The 21,835-nt window shown below is 41.8% G+C and overlaps 1 protein-coding gene across 3 annotated transcripts in view; it reads left to right on the top strand.

The window, feature by feature from the left end:
* Nucleotides 1-21,835, top strand: part of MBOAT2 (membrane bound O-acyltransferase domain containing 2) — a 226,817-nt gene that overhangs the window by 48,085 nt on the left and 156,897 nt on the right. For 2 of the 3 annotated variants that reach the window (XM_056564137.1, XM_056564139.1), the window contains exon 2: nt 12,829-12,974. In XM_056564137.1, coding sequence (XP_056420112.1) covers nt 12,829-12,974 — 146 coding nt within the window. Of the gene's footprint in view, nt 1-8,661; nt 8,761-12,828; nt 12,975-21,835 lie in introns of those variants that run through there. The other variant, XM_056564138.1, reaches the window with a different exon arrangement.

The following is a 21,835-nucleotide window of genomic DNA, read 5'->3' as shown; positions in this document are numbered from 1 at the left end:
TGTGACGGACAGCCCATCCTGTGTATTTCAGTTTTTTTTTTACTATGTTATTCCTCAAAGCTCATAACTAATCCTGGAAGCTCCATAAAACCCTAGAGAGAAGGCGAGCAGGTCAGGGGTCACGTTTTACTTTCACTGAGGAGATTATTCCGCTATGACAGAATATATTTGTGCAGCGGATCTAATGCCTTTTTGGCCTCCTGATTAGAAATGGAGAGAAATAGGAGTGGAGGGGAATAGACACGCAGGAGGGTAAAGCATCCTGAGAACATTTATTATAGAATAAAAAGACATTTTTAAGTTTATCTTTCCCCTTAGCACAGTCTAGGCTCTGGGGCACATGGACATTTTAGTTCATCCTGAATTTACTTCTTTTTTTTTTTTTTTTTTATCAACAGAATACATGGAATACACACTGAATATAATCAATAATAGTGTAGCAATGTGTGATTTTAGGTATGTTTTTTTTGCGTCAAATGGAGCATATTTGCGCCAAAATTATCAATTGTCGTAGGCAAGTTTGTAATTTTGGCACAAATGTAGCCCTACAAAAGGCGCAGACCCCAGAATTCCAGGCAGTAAATCTGACTTTGGGACGTTCTATTGTTGTAGCTATTTTCTCTGTCACCCTATTCATGGTGTAGATTTGCGCCTAAATGAAGGTATTTGCGCCTAATCTTGCGCCAAATCAAAAAGTCGCAATTAATGAATTCCAGACCAAAGAATGATTGTAACTGAAATCACGACTAACAAAGTCAAATCAGTGATTTTGTTCTAAACCATTTGGCGCAATTGTTTGTGGCAAAAAGTGACATAAAAGGAAATTTGAGACAAATCACAGTAAAAAAAAAAAAAACAGGGTAAAATCCTTCATACATACCCCCCAATGTTTCCAAATCAACTTGTGACAGAAAGTTATACAGATTTGTAAATTTCTTCTAATAAAAAAAATCTTAATTCTTCCAGCACTTATCAGCTGCTGTATGCTCTAGAGGAAGTTGTATAGCCCTTTTCTGTCTGTCCACATTGCTCTCTGCTGACACCTAAGTCCATGTCAGGAACTGTCCAGAGCAGGAGCAAATCCCCATAGCAAACCTCTACTGCTCAGACCAGTTTCTGACCTGGACAGAGGTGTCAGCAGAGAGCACTGTGGTCAGACTGGAAAGAACTACACAACTTCCTCTGTAGTATACAGCAGCTGATAAGTACTGGAAGAATTAAGATTTTTAAATAGAAGTAATTTACAAATCTGTTCAACTTTCTGGCACCAGTTGATTTAAAAATATTTGTTCTCCAATAGAGCACCCTTTTAAGTACCAGAAAATCCCTACAGGACACGCTCATCCTTGAAACTTTAAATTTAAATAAATTTAAAACACTAATACTGTCCAGTACTTAGACCAGTGTTTCCCAACCAGGGTGCCACCAGCTTTTGCAAAACTACAACTCCCAGCATGCCCGGACAGCCAAAGGCTGTCCGGGCATGCTGGGAGTTGTAGTTTTGCAACAGCTGGATGCACTCTAGTGGGAAAACACTGTCTTAGGCCATATTGGTATTGAGGATAAAATCAAATCTGTTTACAAATCTGTTTAACTTTCTTACACCAATTGGTTTGAAAACATTTTCTTTCCTCCATTTAACATGTTATTCATGGGCAACCCATGCACATTTTTAGTAAACTTTAACCCATAGCACGCTGGAGAGAGCTTTGTGTGTGCATGTTATTCCACAGAAACATAAAATATACAATTGCAATGTAAGGAAACACAGAGATTTATGCCTCATCCTTCTAGACATCCATTTCCCTGTCCAGCAGACCTTGTAAGACTACAGCCACCCGAACTTAAAGGGGTATTCCAGGCAAAACCTTTTCTTTTTTTTTTTTTATATATATCAACTGGCTGCGGAAAGTTAAACAGATTTGTAAATTACTTCTATGAAAAAATCTTAATCCTTCCAATAGTTATTAGCTTCTGACGTTTTCTGTCTAACTGCTCAATGATGATGTCACGTCCCGGGAGCTGTGCATGATGGGAGAATATCCCCATAGGAACTGCACAGCTCCCGGGACGTGAGTCATCAGTGAGCAGTTAGACAGAAAACAACCACTCAACTTCAGAAGCTAATAACTATTGGAAGGATTAAGATTTTTTAATAGAAGTAATTTACAAATCTGTTTAACTTTCCGGAGCCAGTTGATATATATATATATATATATATATATATATATATATATATATATATATAAAAAGTTTTGGCCTGGGAATACCCCTTTAATTTGGCGTAGCAGCTGCCACCACACTACAGCTTGTCCAGTTGGAAATTTCCTCCAAAACAGTAAAACATCAAAGAACTCAAGTTGCAACTTATTTATGAATATATTAGTAGATGGGATTAAAAGATAAAAGGCGTTTTGCCCGACTCCTCACGATTTTTCAGCTCACCATGGAGCGTGTAGTATCAGCCGGCGCCGCAGACAGCTCCGCTTAGTAAAATGTCACCGGTGCCTTTTGTCAGGTTTAGCTTAATGTTGTTAAAAGTTTGTTAGAACACGGTTCTGTGCGCTGCTCACGCTGCGATGAGATGTTTGTCATATTGACTTTTTGTTTTAATGCTGCGCTGGTTGCCATGGTTATCAATGTATTCTACCTCTGTTCCCAGCGATCTCGCGTGACATTTCCATACCGTAATATTGATAATTCGAAGCCTCAGAAAGAACCTACACATTAAGAGCTAGTTGGTGCTCTAGAAATGTATGTATGTATGATTATCCCCTACACACACCATATAATAAAGATGTATCATATATACTGTATATTTAAGGTTAGGGTCACTCTTATGTAACCTTCACTTATATCCCCGATAACTGCATTGATGCCAATTCCTTAAGTTTAATTTGTCAAGATATGGCACAAATTCACATTCCTCAAGACACCATTTACATTATTATTATTTTAGTCATTCCTATAGTGCCAATGTATTCTATGAAACTCAGAAATAAAAGACAGAAAACGAGAAACAGGGGGCGCGCCCTTTGTAACAGGTAAAAGATCTGTAAAAAGCCTCCACCACACCTAGGTGATGTTACTCACCCATTGGTGCAAATATCTGTGGAAAGATGGTGGGTAGCGGTATATAGGAAGCTGCTGCACTCAGACCGGGACTGGAGTCTTAACAAGCAGAGCCAGTGTTTACAACACGAAAATCTCAGAGAGAGGCAGAAGACGGTCTTATGAGGCGCTGCTTAGGAGATCACAAAGACGGAAAGACTCAAGCCAGCACAGGACAAATATTTTTTATTTGTAAAAAGGGACAACGCGTTTCGGCACATACAGAGTGCCTTCCTCAGGTCCAAACGTATAACACTCTTCAGATGCTGGTGGGTGCAAGAGTTGCTTGTGAGGATTCCTGTGTGCAGCAGCTCTGGCGTGCTACATACAGGAATCCTCACAAGCAACTCTTGCACCCACCAGCATCTGAAGAGTGCTGTTATACGTTTGGACCTGAGGAAGGCACTCTGTATGTGCCGAAACGTGTTGTCCCTTTTTACAAATAAAAAATATTTGTCCTGTGCTGGCTTGAGTCTTTCCGTCTTTGTGATCTCCTAAGCAGGGCCTCATAAGACCGTCTTTTGCCTCTTTCTGAGATTTTTGTGAATGTATTCTATTTATTCTACAGTGGTGTAAAGAGATTGTCATCATTTACATCAGTCCCCTGTCCACACTAGGGCTCTCAATCTAAATTCCAAATTAGTACAGTTCAGGAATGTGGGAGAAAACCCATGCCTTTGGTTGGGAACAATGCTACTGCAATTTTCTTATCACATCAGCAAATTCCAAAAGGTATCTGTAGCGCAGCTGTAGGGTCTATGATTTCCCTGCACCTGCCATGCTAGGACAGTTTCCTTTATAAGTAAGGGAAGTGCTCCGATCTCCACCCGCAACAGTGTCCCTAGGACAATTCATCCTAGATAGTAGCCCTCAACTAGGCGATGGCCCCTACCCTAGCTAAGTGCACAGGGCAAAAGCGTAAAGGGGTATTCACACAGACCAGGTCAGAACCAGACAGGTACAAAAAGGATAAGTTCAGAACCAGAGAATAACACAATCCAGGATGAGACTGAAAGTATAATGGCAGGACAAGAACAGTAAGGCTATATTCATATATAGTATTTTGGTCAGGATTTTTACAAAAAACAAAACAAAAAAAAAAAACAGAAGTGGGGATCAAACTATTGTTTTAGATTAGAAAAAATAATGAGACTCTCTAATGTTAGTAAGGATTTAGCGGTCTTCAAAATAATTTAATTTCTTACAAATATAATGTATTATCCAGTGGTGTCGCAAAGAGGAAGGGTACAAAACTGTAATAGGGTCCTGCAAACAGAGGGCTTAGGCAGGGGATTCGGGACAAATGTCCTGGATCTTAAGTTCAATGTATACTGCACCAGTCAGAGGATACGTGGATTCCGGTATGGGCAGCAGTCTGCTTTGGGAGCTTAGAGAGAAGGATCGTGCAGAGCGCTGGAAACTGCCTTGGAATGATGGAGAGGTGAGTGATCTTTTTTTCTCATGGACCTACTACTGTATGGGGTCCTCAAAATATATGGAGAGCTAACTACTAAATGGTGGTAGTATGAGGGCCTAATACTATATGAGGCAGTATGGGGGCCTAACTACTATAAGGGGGCAGTATGGGCCTTATACTATATGGAGGGGACTAATAATATATGGGGTCTTATCTACTATATAGGGTAGTATCATGCATACTACTATATGGGGCAGTATCAGGCATACTACTTTATGGGGGGGGGGGGGGGGGCAATTCAGATTTTTGTTAAGTTGCCCAATGGTTTCTATGTACATCCCTGGTGTTATCATCATGATAATCATATGTAAAACACATGACATGCCATTTATGTTTTTGGATTTATACATGGGCACAATTATAAAGGGCACAGAGGGAGTAGTCTCACATAGGCAGATTACAACATGGGAAAATCAAACCTGACAAAGAAGTAATAATTACATTTTCGTAATCCTGATATATTGTATCAGAGCTGACATTTACCTGTTGTCTTCAAAGGAAGAGTTGCCCAGTTGCCCATAGTACCAATTAGATCACTCTCAGTCCTTTGCAAAATTAAAGAAGCGATCTGGTTGCAATGGACAACTGGGCAACTTTTCCTCTGGACGGGTTTTGATAAATCTCCCCCAATGAGTATATACCTGGTTAGGCTCTGTTCACTTTGCTATTAGTGACCCAAATAGAAACCTCTGTTAGTTTCCATGAAGATTTGACAGAGAGCCGGGCTGCATGCAATGCCATCTTTATTTCTTTCTTTTTTTTTTTTTTTTTTATATATTTAATTTAGCATTTTATGCATAAAAGAGAATAACAAGATTCCAGGCACAACAGCAAAGCCCAATACAGTAACAGAATATATAACAATGGCAGTGGTTCAGGAGAGAGGCATACACTGTGCAACTCCTGGAATAGAACCGGCCCAACAACAACCAGACAAACAAATACATACACACGCATTTCAACCCCCGGAATCCCCCCCCCCCCAGCACCACAGAGCGAACCCAGAACAAAACTAGACAAGAAATCGAAGCAGAATACGCCTATTGGAACCTGACTTCCCACCATTAAATGGGCACTGTCACCAACTTTATTTTTTGATATGTTGTAGTACTTATGTACTACAACATATCTCTAATATACTTTTATTATTATTTTTTTCATTAAAAAGGTTTAATTTACATTTAAAAACCGGCCACTAAAAAAGGACTGATTTTGGAGTGGCAATCAGTCCTTTTTCAGTTAGGCTGCACTCGCTCCCTGCCTGTCAATCAGACAGGTGGGAGCGAGCGCATTGGCTCCCCGGCCACTCCTCCCGCACATCGCCGCTGTCCCTGCACGCCCGCTGCCGGACTCTGCAGTAACTGCAAGTGTAATGAGGGAACGGGGTATGCGGGGCGAGGGGGGGGGGGAGGAGGGGACGGGCTAGTGCCGTAGCAGGGGGGGGGGGGGACGGGCTAGCAAAAAAAATAGGATGGTGGGAGCTACCCTTTAATGAGACCTAACAAACAGACCTCAGGGGTCAGCTGCCATCTTTATTGTTAAAGCAACAAGCCACCCAATGTACCTCACTGTAAGTCAGTTGGGTCTGTTGAGCTCCTGTCATACAATGAATCTGGCAATTTATCATGAGCAGAAACCTTGAGGCAAGTGTGAACATAGACAATTCCTGCATCTTCACCTGCTTGAGTGTATACTCCCATATGGTGTATTTTATATTATGGTTTTGACATCCGGGTCCCATGAAGTCCCATCTGCAGCAAAAACTAAACACATAGGATACATTTTTTACATGGCCACAAGGTTGCATTTTAGCGTTCATATAATGGCCACAACATGAAGACTGCTTACCAGAGGTGTACATAGAAGAAAGGGGACCCCGTAACAAATATCAAAATGGGCCCCCTATTATGGCCTCTGTTCAGACAAAGAATACCCCAATGGGCCTTCTTTAATTATCTTCAATTGCTAAAACTCAGTTCGGAGACATGGGGGGAGATTTATCAAAATCTTCCAGAGGAAAAGTTGCTGAGTTGCCCATAGCAACCAATCAGATCGCTTCTTTCATTTTTGAAAAGGCCTTTGAAAAATGAAAGAAACGATCTGATTGGTTGCTATGGGCAACTCAGTAACTTTTCCTCTGGACAGGTTTTGCTAAATCTCCCCCATGGTCCTCCAGACTAAAGTGGAGATGCTCTTGGGAGCTTTGGTTTTACTTAGACCCCTAATTCAGGCCTACGCCAAATAAAGCTTTCTCTTTGTGGTTCGAAGACATCCTTGACTTAAATGGGTATTCCGGTGTAAAATATATATATTTTTTTTAAATCAACTGATGCCAGAAAGTTAAACAGATTTGTAAATTACTTCTATTTAAATATCTTAATCCTTCCAGTTCTTATCAGCTGCTGTATGCTCCAGAGGAAGTTCTTTTCTTTTTGAATTTCTTTCCACTCTGACCACAGTGCTCTCTGCTGACACCTCTGTCCATGTCAGTAACTGTCCAGAGCAGGAGAGGTTTGCTATATGGATTTATTCCTGCTCTGGACAGTTCTTGACAGTTCTGCAACTTCAGTGTGGTGTCGGACCTGACTCCGTATGTTGAATTATGCTTCTTCTTGATATGCTGGATGACTAGTTTCCGAGCATTGTAGGTGTAACTTAGTTTTCATAGAAAAGCATGAATAAAAGCTTTTTAAAATGAAAGACATGATGAATATTCGTTTTTTGCTTTGAGCCAGATCCCACCGCCCGCAATGAATAGGAGGCGAGAGGCTGCACGGTGTTGTAAGGGTTATTGTTTACAAGGCAGAAGAGCCGACTAAGCATTGTTGTACAGTAGTATGAATAATCCATCGTCTTGTCATTAGCTTTGTCTTTGCTCTAAATTCATCCAAGCTTGAGAGGCTTCCAGGTCTGACTGGTAATTGTAGATGGAGTCATGGTGAGGATAGGGAGTTTAGCTTCTTATGTGTTAATTGGGTTATGTAAATAAAAGAGATCACTATTACTGTATCTATAACTATTACAAGAAGACACAGCCGTGACTTACCTTATACAGCATAAATCATATGACTTAAATGGGCACTGTCAGATATAAAAACTTTTTATATGTTGTACATCTTGGCAAAATAATAGTTTTTCTAATCTACCTCTTTAAAAAGTTTTGAAACTGATGAGTCCCACAGCAGCATTAGCTTGTCCAAGGGTCATGGACACGTGATGGCTGATTGACAAGGCTGCAGGAGGAACACGGGCTTCAGCAACACTGCTGTAACACAGAGTTTTACCAAACATGGGCCTCCAGCTGTTGCAAAACTACAACTCCAAGCATGCCTGGGCAGTCAAAGGATGTCTGGGCATGCTGGATGTTGTAGTTTTGCTAAACTGTAGGCACACAGCTGAAGGCAACACTGCTTCAAAAAAGAGTTATCCAAACACTGTACCTCCAACTATTACCGGACTGGCATTACAAGACTGGCAATGGATGATACACATGAATGACATAGGAACATAGAAAATGTATGCATAAAACACCACTGTACTTTTAGAACTAAACCTTTGCACTAATTTAGGAAGATGTAAGTTATCCACTCACCATATTGTCTTTGGTGGTAGAGTAGAGGCAATCTCCATTAATCATTGTGTGTGTGTGTGTGTGTGTGTCTGTGTGTGTGTGTGTGTGTGTGTGTGTGCATGTACAGCATAACACCAGAGAGGAAAGGGTTACAGAGCAGGGCTGCCATGTTCCCAAGAGCAGTGAGTCAGCAGAGTGAAAGAGGGGGAGGAGTCATCACAGTGCAGGCAAGAGAAAGACACGCCCCTCCCTCTGAGAAGATTAAAAAGACATTGGGCAGCTGTAATATGCTTTTTTTTGTGTGAAATATCGGTGTTAGATACATACAAATTACATGCACATGATCAGGATTAGGTTCCAATTAACATATAACAGTTTTTTTTATTTTTGTGGGATCTGACAGGTACGCTTTAAAGGAATCTGATTCCCATGAATTTCTTCTTAAATCCGACCATACAACCCCTTGACTATTCGCACTGATGGTTTCTTTTGATTTTTCTAGGACTGATATAATGGATTTACTTTATAACGTTCTATAGCCTGCTCTAATATATCAACCATCAAAGAGTAATGGAAACTGATGGAAAAACTAAAAACTAATGTAAGTGTTAGAGCCTTAGATCTGTCACCAGTAGATAGCGTGCTTGTTGATAGTATCCATGTAGGAACATTGCACAGAATAAAGTCAACGGTGTTATGATATAGAGCTTGAATAATGTCTAATAAGTGGAGTATTATGTATATTGCCACAACAACCTCTTCTGACAGAAAAGCTGATCTCCACAGGGCCGGCTTCTGAAATCCCCATTGATTTATTGTTATAGGCTTAAGCTGATCAAATAAATGGCCGTTCATGTAATACATAGATGAGTCAGATGCACCTGAAGGGGCTCCTAGAAGTGGGTCCTGAGATCACGGATAGGCTGGGCCCCCCTGAAGTAGAGTTATAACAGGGCCAATAGGGTGCCCACGAATGGGGCTTATAAAGGGTGACCTAAGTTCATGGATGGGCTGGAACCATCTTAGTGGGGGCACGACAGGCTTGAACACTTGAGGGGTTCCCGAGCCTAAGGATGAGATGGGTTCATCTGAGGTGGATTCATAAAACAAATGGTGAATTCATAAAACAAAACTCCAAACTCCAAACACGACGAGTTGAGTTTTTACCAAAAAGTTCTACTTTGGTTTCATCTGACCATATGACATTCTCCCAAAACTCATGGATCATCCAAATGCTCTCTAGCAAATTTCAGACGGGCCCGGACATGTACTGGCTTTAGCAGGGGGACACGTCTGGCACTGTATGATTTAAGTCCCTGGCAGCGTAGTGTGTTACTGATGGTAGCCTTTGTTACTTTGGTCCCAGCTCTCTGCAGGTCATTCACTAGGTCCCCCCGTGTGGTTCTGGAATTTTATCTCACCGTTCTTGTGATCATTTTGACACCACAGCGTGAGATCTTGCGTGGAGCTCCAGATCGAGGGAGATTATCAGAGGTCTTGTATGTCTTCATTTTCTAATAATTGCTCCCATAGTTGATTTCTTCACACCAAGCTTCTTGCCTATTGAAGATTCAGTCTTCCCAGCCTGGTGCAGGTCTACAATTTTGTTTCTGGTGTCCTCTGACAGCACTTTGGTCTTGGCCATAGTGGAGTTTGAGGTTGTGGACAGGTGTCTTTTATACTGATAACAAGTTAAAACAGGAGCCATTAATACAGGTAACGAGTGGAGGACAGAGGAGACTCTTAAAGAAGTAGTTACAGGTCTGCGAGAGCAAGAAATCTTGCTTGTTAGTAGGTGACCAAATACTTATTTTCCACCATAATTTGCAAATCAGACAATGTGATTTTATGTTTTTTTTTTTTTTGTTTTTCTCATTATGTCCCTCGTAGTTGAGGTATACCTATGATGAAAATGACAGGCCTCTCTCATCTTTTTAAGTGGGAGAACTTGCACAATTGGTGGCTGACTACATACTTTTTTGCCCCACTGTATGTCCTAAGAGAATGTTTGTTTTTATAGTGATAAACCTTTAGTTGTTTTTGAGAATTTGTAGAATTAAAATCACATGTATGATATGTATGACGTGACTGTCACTTAACACTTGTTCTTGAATATTTTCAACATTAATTCTGTCAGAAGAAAGTCAGTGATGTTATGGGTGCATGTTACTGTATAGTCACATTATTTCCTGAAATGTCACAACAACTCAGTTCTGTAAATCCCGGCATGTGATAGTTTTTTTTTACTACTACAGAGGTTATATGGAAGCACATACCTATGGCTCTATATTACAAATCCCACTTGCTGTCATTCAGTCTTTACAAATGGCACCATGTTAAAATGGTTGTCCAATTAAGAAAACATATCTTTCACTTAAGTCATTACATAGTTCAGAGTTAATACAGAGGGGTCTCATGTTCAGGATAGAGGATACTGGTTATAAAGAGTGTTTCACACTCTGGAGGACCTGACCTGTTCTGCATTACACACTTAAAGGGGTACTCCCACCCTAGACATCTTATCCCCTATCCAAAGGATAGGGGATAAGATGTCTGATCTCGGAAGTCCGTGACATCAGGACTCCGCCCCCACGTGACGGCTGTCACGCGGGGGCGGAGTCCTGACGTCACAGACTTCCGTTCCCGGAGTCGCGACTCAGACCCTCCAGCGCTTCCGGACAAAAAACAGGTGGGTGCCGCATGCAATACTGTGGGGGTCCCCAGCGACGGGACCCCCGAGATTAGACATCTTATCCCCTATCCTTTGGATAGGGGATAAGATGTCTAGGGTGGGAGTACCCCTTTAAGTGAATGTATGCTGTGTAATGCTTAATTGCTCCTGTGATGGTGCTTTAGAAACACTGAACACTGCCAGGTGTCCCCATAGATTACAGCTGATCTCTGGGGGGTCCCAGCAGGAGAACACCTAATGATCAGTTATAATGTCATGGGGCCCTCATAACATGTAGGTATTGACCAAAGTGGAGAATCCTTTTAAGGAGACATTCTCAGAATACTTCTGTAATACAGCAACTGGAATGTGCCACAATTTATAAAATTATAATGGAGGCATATGGAGGTACAGAAGGGATTAATAGGTGTGTATGGTGCCGCATTATGCATAAAAAGAAATAAAAAAACAGACACCACCCAAACATTAAAATAAGCAACCTGAAAAAATAACCAGGTATTTGCACACCCATATATTAACATATCAAAATATATACACATGTTGTAAGAAAGCATCTGGTAAAATTGTGGATGGGAGGTATGGATTATTTAGGTTTGCTTCAGTGACATAAGACTGGAGTTTGGATACGGGTTTTGGAAGTGACTGAAGGTTCTGTACATAAAGTCACTCCCAAACTCCAATTTGGTGGTGTAGTCCTGAATCTGATCTTACAGGTGCATGGGCACGGCCAGAGAGAAACAGAATGGAGTTTGTCTGAAGCTATAATCAGCCTGCCTGGGCTACATTGGATACTGCTACACTGCACCAAAAAGACGTTTGCACTGAACCTAAATTTATGTTTGTAAACAGAACTTGATATGAAGGACATTTAGTTGTCTGTTTACTGTATGCTGCAAGGGGAACCCATTGCTGTTTGTGAATGATTGAAATAAACCCAGGATTGTGACACCTATCTGGATCTTCTTCTTTCTTGGTGGCAAGATTTTAAAAAATGTTCCTCTTTGCCACTGGAGAACATACAATAGGCTGACTTTCACTGTTTTGTAAAGGGCTTTACTATATAGATGTGGACATAATGATCAGGGTCATCTCACTATCATTAGGGCTTATGTACACTATGGAAATTCAGCAGGGAAATCTTGCTAAATTCCTTCAGCGGATCTGTGCTGCCTGGAATCAGGGTTAATTTGGCATGGAATTTATTGCAGAAAATAACCACTGCTATTAAAGGGGTTTTCCAGGAAAAAACTTTTATATATATATATATATATATATATATATATATATTTATATATATATATATATATATATATATATATATATATATATATATATTAACTGGCTCCAGAAAGTTAAACAGATTTGTAAATTACTTCTATTAAAAAAAAATCTTAATTCTTTCAGTACTTATGAGCTTCTGAAGTTGAGTTTTTTTTTTCTGTCTAAGTGCTCTCTGATGACACCTCGGGAACTGTCCAGAGTAGAAGCAAATCCCCATAGCAAACCTCTTCTACTCTGTGCAGTTCCCGAGACAAGCAGAGATGTCAGCATAGAGCACTGTTGCCAGACAGAAAAGAACAACTCAACTTCAGCAGCTAATAATTATTGGAAGGATTAAGATTTTTTAATAGAAGTAATTTACAAATCTGTTAAACTTTCTGGAGCCAGTTGATGTACATAAAATAAAAAGTTTTCTCATGGAATACCCCTTTAAATGTCCCATAAGGTGCCATAAGGCATATGTGCCCTGCTACATGCTAAATACAGACAGTATAAGAAGAATTTGTGTAACTGTAATATGGCTGTTCCTGGAAAATGTTTTTATTATTCCCGAGTAACATAAATTAAAAGTTTCACAATAAATGGAGAGCTTTTTTCCCCCATGTGAATATAGTCAAAGGAAGATAAGACTTTAGCAGTCTGGAGGTATAATGATCTTTTTAATGGAGCCGTCATGATTTTCTTTTCTATCCACAGGTGAACTTTGTAGCGTGCCAACTATTTGCCTTGCTTGCTGCTATCTGGTTTCGTACCTACCTTCATTCAAGCAAAACTAGCTCTTTAATCAGACATGTGGTTGCAACCCTTCTGGGCCTGTACCTTGCACTTTTTTGCTTTGGATGGTAAGTGTATTTAATTTTATATGTGTGCCTGGTTATATGGTGATGCAAACCAATCTTGGTTCACCGAATGTTAGGCTCCTTTCACACCGCATTTGTGGTGTCCATTTACCATATGTGTCGGGAAGAGACATGTGCAATTCGTTTCGGAACGAATACTAAACTTAACGAATTTTCCCGTTTTCGGGTGTTCGTTACAATCCGAATGCACGAAAAAAAAAAATCGAATATTTCCGAAAAAGAATACGAATATACAGTTAACGAATGCATTCATTAAGTAACGTATAACGAATAATGCATGTTAACGAATAACAAATTAATTTGTTATCAGTAAACCGAATGTAAGGAATGAATTCGATTTTTTTCATTGGGTTTACCTTCCTATACAGAGAAAACTGCAAAAAAAGGTGAAAACAACAAGAATCCTAAGGTAACACCTGCTACTTATTACAAAAGAGGATCAGCAAGTGAAACTAATGTGCATTTCGTTTAGTAACGAATGCTAAATTTAACGAATTTTACAGATATAACGAAAGATCCGAATTAACGAATGCATTCGATGTTATTAACGAATGCATCCGAAAACGAAAGAAATTTCCGCGGATGCATCCGAAAACCGAATATGACGAATGCACAGCATTCCGAATATTCACAGAACCGAAAATTAAAAAAAAAAAACGAAAACGAACAAAACAAAAAAAACGAAATTTTTGGTTCTGCACATGTCTAGTCGGGAAATCTCCTGGTGAATCCTGAAAACATATTCATAGACCCCCAATGACCTTTCACACCACATTTGTGGTGTCTGTATACCATATGTGTCATAAAATCTCCTGGTGAATACTGAAAACATATTCATATACTCCAATCACCAAAAGGAGGCCAGAAAAGTATTTGGGATGTTTCTGGTTTTCTACTGAATTGAATAACACTGTGGTATTCCATAGAGCCCCTTATTCAATAAAACTACTTAGGTACTGGGGTCCCTGTTGAATGCAGCATCTAAGAGGTTAAAGAGGAGCAGGAGAGGAGTTACCTTTCCTTGCTCCCCAGCAGTTCACTTCTGGCTGGCGTGGCTGTTATCTCGCCCTGACTACATCTTATCTGGCTTAAAATGGTGGGTTGAGATGGAGGGATGGTACTGTATTGCATTTGACCCACGTGCGCAAAACCAAGCCTGCATATGGTGGCCAATATATACCGTATTTTTCGCCCTATAGGACGCACCGGCGTATAAGATGCACCCAATTTTTAGGGGCAAAATCTAAAAAAAATAAAGATTTTGAACCCAATAGTGGTCTTCAACCTGCGGACCTCCAGATGTTGCAAAACTACAACTCCCAGCATGCCCGGACAGCCAACGGCTGTCCGGGCATGCTGGGAGTTGTAGTTTTGCAACATCTGGAGGTGCGCAGATTGAAGACCACTGCATAGGATTTAATACTCACGTGTCCCCGCCGCTCCGGACCCGTCACCGCTGCCCTGGATGTCGCTCCATCGCTGTCGCCGTGTCCCCGTTGCTCTGGAACGTCTCTGCTGCCGGCCGGGTATCCTCGCTCTCCGTCGCCGTCATCACGTCGTTACGCATGCCGACGCACGTACGCGACGACGTGATGACGAGGAAGGAGAGCGCCGGCCATACAGGGGATCCCTGAACGGAGAAGACACGGAGGAGGCAGGTAAGGTCCCTCCCGGTGTCCTGTAAGCACTAACCCGGCTATTCAGTCGGGCTGTTCGGGACCACCGTGGTGAAATCGCGGCGGTCCCGAACAGCCCGACTGAACAGCCGGGTTAGTGTCACTTTCCCTTCAGACGCGGCGGTCAGCTTTGATCGCCGCGTCTGAAGGGTTAATACAGGGCATCACCGCGATCGATAGGGGTGTATTCGCCGTATAAGATGCACCGACTTTCCCCCCCCCCAGTTTTGGGGAAGAAAAAGTGCGTCTTATACCGTGAAAAATACGGTACGTATGATTCTGCTGCACAATCTGAGGTTAGATGGGGAGAGATCAGAGGCAATGTGGGAAAATATTATTTTACGGAAAGAGTAGTAGATTCTTCAAAGAAAATTCCAGCAGATGAGGTTGGAAAATTCTCAATACAAGAATGAAAACCTGCCTGGGATAAACATATATCTATCCTAAAATAAAAAGCAAATAATAAAAGGTGGACTTAAAGGGGTACTCCGCCCCTGGCATCTTATCCCCTATCCAAAGGATAGGGGATAAGATGTTAGATCGCCGCGGTCCCGCTGCTGGGGACCCCGGGGATCGCTGCTGCAGCACCCCGCTATCATTACTGTGCAGAGCGAGTTCGCTCTGTGCGTAATGACGGGCGATACAGGGGCTGGAGCAGTGTGACATCATGGCTCCGCCCCTCATGACATCACGGCCCGTCCCCTTAATGCAAGTCTATGGCAGGGGGCGTGACAACCGCCACGCCCCCTTCCGATAGACTTGTATTGACGAGGGCGGGCCGTGACGTCACGAGGGGCGGAGCCGTGACGTAACGATACTCCGGCCCCTGTATTGCCCGTCATTACGTGCAGAGCGAACTCGCTCTGCACAGTAATGATAGCGCGGTGCTGCAGCAGCGATCCCCGGGGTCCCCAGCAGCAGGACCCCGGCGATCTGACATCTTCTCCCCTATCCTTTGGATAGGGGATAAGATGTCTAGGGGCGGAGTACCCCTTTAATGGACCAGGTGATCATTTTCTGTCGACAATGTTCTATGTACGTTTCTAATGCCAAAGGCAACAGCCATTATGTAGGCTTTCCATGATATAACAAGCATACAGCATATAAATAGCATACCTTAGAGTATCCTATATAAAAAGCGATGGTATCTGTGGTGATTCACCTTCCATGGCTTTTGTTCTTTATCCCGCTGTCTATCACAAGAATGTAAAGCCAGCAAAGAGTAAATTGCTTCAAGCTATTCTGTCAGGAGGAAATGGATGTAATTCAACTGGGGCATCGCTGCTTCAGAATCTGTTGTGATTTCTTACTAGATATAATCTGAATTAAAAAAGTACAGACGTGGATAATAAGCAATATGCTGCAGGCTGGTTTGAAGTAGTAGTAATAATAATATGTCACGTGGCAGGGTGGTGTGACTAACCGGATGTTCCCTTGTGGGCCCACCAATCTTTTTGTCAATTGACTTGTTCCTGTAGTGCAGGAATGAGATCTTTGGACACTAGGATTCAATGAAATCCAGTTCAACACATTTGATTTAGCATGGCGCAGAAATCAGTAACAAGATAAATGAGTATTTAGCCACTGTCCCTTTAAGGTTTTTTTTCTGGCAGTTTTTGGAAAACTGCCACTGCAGTTTTTGAGCCAAAGTCAGAAGTGGATCCATAAGGGAGGAGAAGTGTAATTTCTTGCTTTATATGTCCTATTCCTTTTGAGTACACTTCTGGTTTTGGCTCCAAAACTGCAGTGGCAGTTTTCCAAAAACTGCCAGAAAAAAAAACCAAGTGTAAACTTAGACTAAAGGTTGTTTTTGCATCAGATTTACTTAAAGGGGTTGTGCAGCGAAAACTAACTTTTCTAATTATCCACAGGATAAGGGATACGTAGCTGATTGCGGGTGGGTCCGACCGCTGGGACCCCCCTCGATCTCCTTCATGGCGCAGCAGCTCTCCTGCTGTACTGATCGAGGTCTGCACACACCCTCCATGTATCTCTTTGGGAGAGTTGGAGATTCATGAGTCCAGAGCTCGTGTATCACCGGTTCTCCTATAGAGATGCGTGCAGGCAGCCTGCATACCCCTGCTCTGTGCAACAGGAGAGCCATGTAGATAAGTTAGTTTTCACTGCACAACCACTTTAATGGAAAGTCTCTGGTGTGCTACTAGCAAATGAAGTAACTAATGTAGTTGCAGATGTAGACAGAATATAGAAGTTACACAGTCAATTTAGCTTGTTCTCTACTGATGAGGATCTACACAGCTTAGTTTACTGTGGTGTAATAGTTGTACTTTTACGCAAGAACTCTGGATATGCAGGAAACCTTCAATGACGTGATAGCCTCTAAGCACTAACTCCGACCGTAGGCTACTGAAGAGATTAGTGTTGCAGAGGGTTCCTTGCTCAGCTTTGTTAGGCTGGGTTCACATATGTCCAGCGTCCAGCAAAGTTTCCCTTCAGTGTGCACCGGAGGGAAACTGATGCTAGAATTGGTCCCTTTCATTTCAATGGGACAGTTCACAATTATCCAACATCTCAGTTTTTACACCGGATGGTTGGACACGTCGGACAGCCATGGATAGGGGAACGTGAATTGCTGTGTTTCACTGTCCCGCATCCAGACACAATGGGTGTCAAATGCCATACAACTGATGACTACTAGAGATGAGCGAACTTTTGAAAAATTTGCTTCCACCGATTCGCCGAATTTTCCCCAAAAAATTGGTACGATCCAAATTTATTTGCAGCAAATCTATATAAAAATATGGGTATTTCTGGCCTACATAGAGCCTCAATAGGGGTGTAGAACAATTTGGTTTGTTCTAAAATGCATATGGAGTGTGCTGGGGTAGTGAAATAATACTGTTATTCATTCAGTATGACATGCAGATTGTAGGCATTGCTATTAGAATCACTGCCGTAGAGCGGCACAATGACAGAGCCTGGAGGTGGCATCAGTATGCGGAGACCATGTAGTGGCTGAATGACACAGCTTGTATGTGGCTGAAGCATGAGGAGACCATATAGTGGCTAAATGACTCAGCAAGGAGGTTTTGGCAGCATGAGGAGACCATATAGTGGCTGAATGACACAGCTTGGATGTGGCTGAAGCATGAGGAGACCATATAGTGGCTAAATGACACAGCATGGATGTGTTGGCAGAATGAGGAGACCATATAGTGGCTGAATGACACAGTGGGGAGGTGTTGGCAGCATGATGAAACCATATAGTTGCTGAATGACACAGCCTGGAGCTCGCAGCAGCATGAGTAGACACTAGGGCTTCACAATCCCTAAGATTAAAAGCTGAATTTAGAAATTTCAATTAAAATTTTTTAGACCCAGGCCCAGCAGCATCAGTAAACCACACATTGGCTGAATGACACAGCCTGGAGGTGGCTGAAGCATGAGGAGACCATATAGTGGCTGAATGACACAGCGTGGAGGTGTTGGCAGCATGAGAAGACCATATAGTTGCTGAATGACACTGCCTGGAGCTCGCAGCAGCATGAGTAGACACTATGGCTTCACAATCCCTAAGATTAAAAGATGAATTTTGAAATTTCAATTGAAGATTTATGGTAGCTAGTGCTAGCATAAAATTTTTTAGGCCCAGGCCCAGCAGCATCAGTAAACCACATATTGGCTGAATGACACAGCTTGGAGGTGGCTGAATTATGAGGAGACCCTATAGTGGCTGAATGGCAAAGCCTAGAGGTGGCTGAAGCATGAGGATACTATATAGTGGCAGAATGGCACAGCCTGGAGGTGGCTGAAGCATGAGGAGACCATATAGTGTCTGAATAGCACTGTCTGGAGTTGGCAGAAGCATAAGGAGACCATTGAAATTTAAGATTTTGAAATTGAAATTTAAGATTTTGAAATTAAATTGAGGATTTTGAAATTGAAATTTCACTACTCTGCTTGACATACTTATTGCATATATGAGGGGAGTACAATACGCTTCACTATGCTTAAAGCAGTATTTGTCTAGAACAGCAGCAGGTGTGTACTATTGACTGTCCTTTCACAGTATATAGGCCCTTGACAGATTAACAGGTACAAAACAATACATTACTTTAGATGTGGGTATGTGGTATCCACTTATGAGGGCAGAAAAATGCGCTACAGTACACTTAATAAATGTATTGGAATAAAACGCCAGCTGGTGATTACTTTTGGCTGTCCTTTCACAGTATGTAGGCCCTTGACAGATTAACAGGTACAAAATAGTACACTACTTAGATGTAGGTATGTGGTATGCATTTATGAGGGCAGAAAAATGCGCTACAGTACACTTAAACGCATTGGAATAAAACATCAGCCGGTGATTACTTTTGGCTGTCCTTTCACAGTATGTAGGCCCTTGACAGATTAACAGGTACAAAATGGTACACTACATAGATGTAGGTATGTGGTATGCGCTTATGAGCGTAGAAAAATGTGCTACAGTACGCTAAACCCAAAACTGATAAAATACTCTCCCTCAAATAATATTAGGAATAGACTGCTGGGTATAGATTATACCGTCTACAGGCTACTATAACCAGCAGACCAGTTGTTGTGGAACAAAGACACAGATTTGGCCTAAAAAATGATTTCTCCCTCCTGTGAAAATGTTTCTGCAGCTTAGGCAACACACAGCTCTCTACCCCTCTCTGTAATACAATGCTGTTCACAGTGACTGAGGGGTTAATCGCTGCAGTAAGAATTAATTTCTGTGCAAAAACGCAGTGCTCTGTGTCCTACATAAGGCTGAGGTGACTAAGAGGTGAAATGCTGCTGCTACAAGCTTTTCTGTGTAACACACACACACAGCGATGTCCGTCCTATCTCTATGCAGTGTAATGAATGAAATGATGAGCCGCAAAATAGCTGCCAAATATATAGGGCTGTGAAATCACAGAGGTGACTGGCTGCCGATAGGCTGCATCCTGCATGTGATTCAGGGTCATCCCGCCTACTTCCCTTCCTGCCTTGCCTTCCTGCCTTCCCAGCGTTCCTTGCCCCATGTATTGACATGTGGATCCGCCATTTTAGATGCCCTGGAGCCTGGACCGCAGTAAATGGAGTCTAATTAAGCGATTCACGTGATAGAATCGCGGCGATATTCACATTCGTTGCAAATCGAATATTTCATGAAATTCGTAACGAATTTGGGTTCGTCAGCTTCGATTCGCTCATCTCTAATGACTACTGATGCACATTGTCATCAGTTATGGCATCAGTTGTGTCAAGATCTAGGCTGATTTCACCTATGCCAGATGCCAGACATGTGCGAGCCCAGCCTTATTCTCCTCTAAGTCGAAAACTAATAACTCCGTCTTGGAGTGTAAGACTTAAGCAATTTATCCTCACAGCGTGGACTGGAACATGACAATAACTTGCTTTTAGCAGGTTCTATATTAAACAGGATTTTACTTAGAAATAACTCTTTGGCCAAAGTGTAGGTATAGCCTAGCAGGAGCAAAGCTAGGAGGTGTTGCTTTGGCAAAAGTCAGACCTAGACTGATTTGGAGTCCATCCTTTCTCCTTTGAGAGGAGGCTGGACTGCATACTGTTCCATAGCTTTCTAGAGATTTCTGTGCAAAACCAAAGGCTAGTGAGCATCACGTGACCAAGGCATCATTCATTTCATACAAAAATATGTGCATATTTTAGCCCTTACACTCTTGTTTTATCTCAATAAATGCTCTTAATGTAGTGCAATGAACAAAAATAGTTTTACTTGTAAACTCACAGTACCCCATACACAGTTATGTAGTTTGTAGAAAGTTCTCCCACTGCCACTTGACATCTTAGGGATGGTAGCTGGAGCATAGGTACTGGGACACTACAACATGATGTTTTCTGTAGGAGCTGAGGTTATTACCACTAGACACTGTTCACATAATTGACAGCCAAAGTGACCTCTTTGTGTATCCCTTGTGTAATCCTAATCAGAGTGCCCCATGTGAATAGTGCATGCTAGAACATGGGCATTTGTATTGTGAGCCAGAATGCCCCATTATAAATGCCTCTCTGAGTATCTGCTTCAACATTGCCAGTCTGAGTGCCCCCATTATTAGTGCTTTGCCATATGTCCCAGACACTCCAGAAAGATTGGCAAATATATCCTATAATATAATAGATCTGTTCCTTTTTTCCATATAGCTCCTGGTGTGAAGACTACAATTACAGAACACAGACCTGTGGTATCTGTTACCTGTCTCATTTTCATAGTGTTATACATTGACAGTCATGATTCTCGTTCTGAACACTATTAATAATTATTATTCGGGTTCTCTTGCAATGATTTCCTATAACCTTGAAAGTAGACAGTGATAGATAATGCATCTGAGCTCTCTGTATTTTTCTGTAAGTAAAGCCAATTGAATTAGCCTTTCATATCCTGACAGTCTGCAATGCACATTTAGAAATGGGGTTTCTAAAGTAAGCAGATACTGTGACCTTTGTTACATAGGCTCCTTGGCACATCCGAATAACACTTCCATGATAAGGCATGTATGCAAAGAACTCACCTTGTCCAAGGACATGATGTTTATAGCCCCCGGGGCTCATCACAGTACCTTATGAAAACCAAGTAACATAAGTGGCCTAGGTGTATTTATGCCTATCAAGAGCAGGGCAAGGACATGATGCTCTGGCAAAAGCCAGGCCTAGAATTAGCACTAGATGGTTTGTGTCCACCTCTTCTCCTTGGAAAAGAGGCTGAAAAGGGACTTCTCCCACAGCTATTGGCTTAGGGAGAATCACGTGACCAAGGCACCATCCATCTGATATATAGTCGTGCAAATGTTAACCCTTACACAACATTAAATGCCTAATTGTATTTAAAAAACAGGATGCCATGTACACAAAACCTTTGCAAATGAACATAAACTACCCCATACACCCCATATTTATGCAGTATGCTGGTTGCGTTGTCTCAGCCACAAGACAACTTCCTATAGGTTGGTAGCTGAAACACTGGTACTGGGACACTGCATATCTCGTTCTGTTACGCTACATAGACGATTTACTCCACTCGTTCTCTAGACAAACAATGAACAAGCATGCATGCATCTGCATTATTGGTATGAATGACTTGTATTTGGGGACTACCAACTGTGTACAATGGCTCACCTGAGTGCACGTGTGTGTGTGTATGTGCATGTGTTCTGGATAAGG

Source organism: Hyla sarda, chromosome 3 (genome assembly GCF_029499605.1).
Source record: "Hyla sarda isolate aHylSar1 chromosome 3, aHylSar1.hap1, whole genome shotgun sequence".
In the NCBI taxonomy this organism is placed as follows: Eukaryota; Metazoa; Chordata; class Amphibia; order Anura; family Hylidae; genus Hyla; species Hyla sarda.
This window is presented reverse-complemented; position numbering and strand designations above follow the sequence as displayed.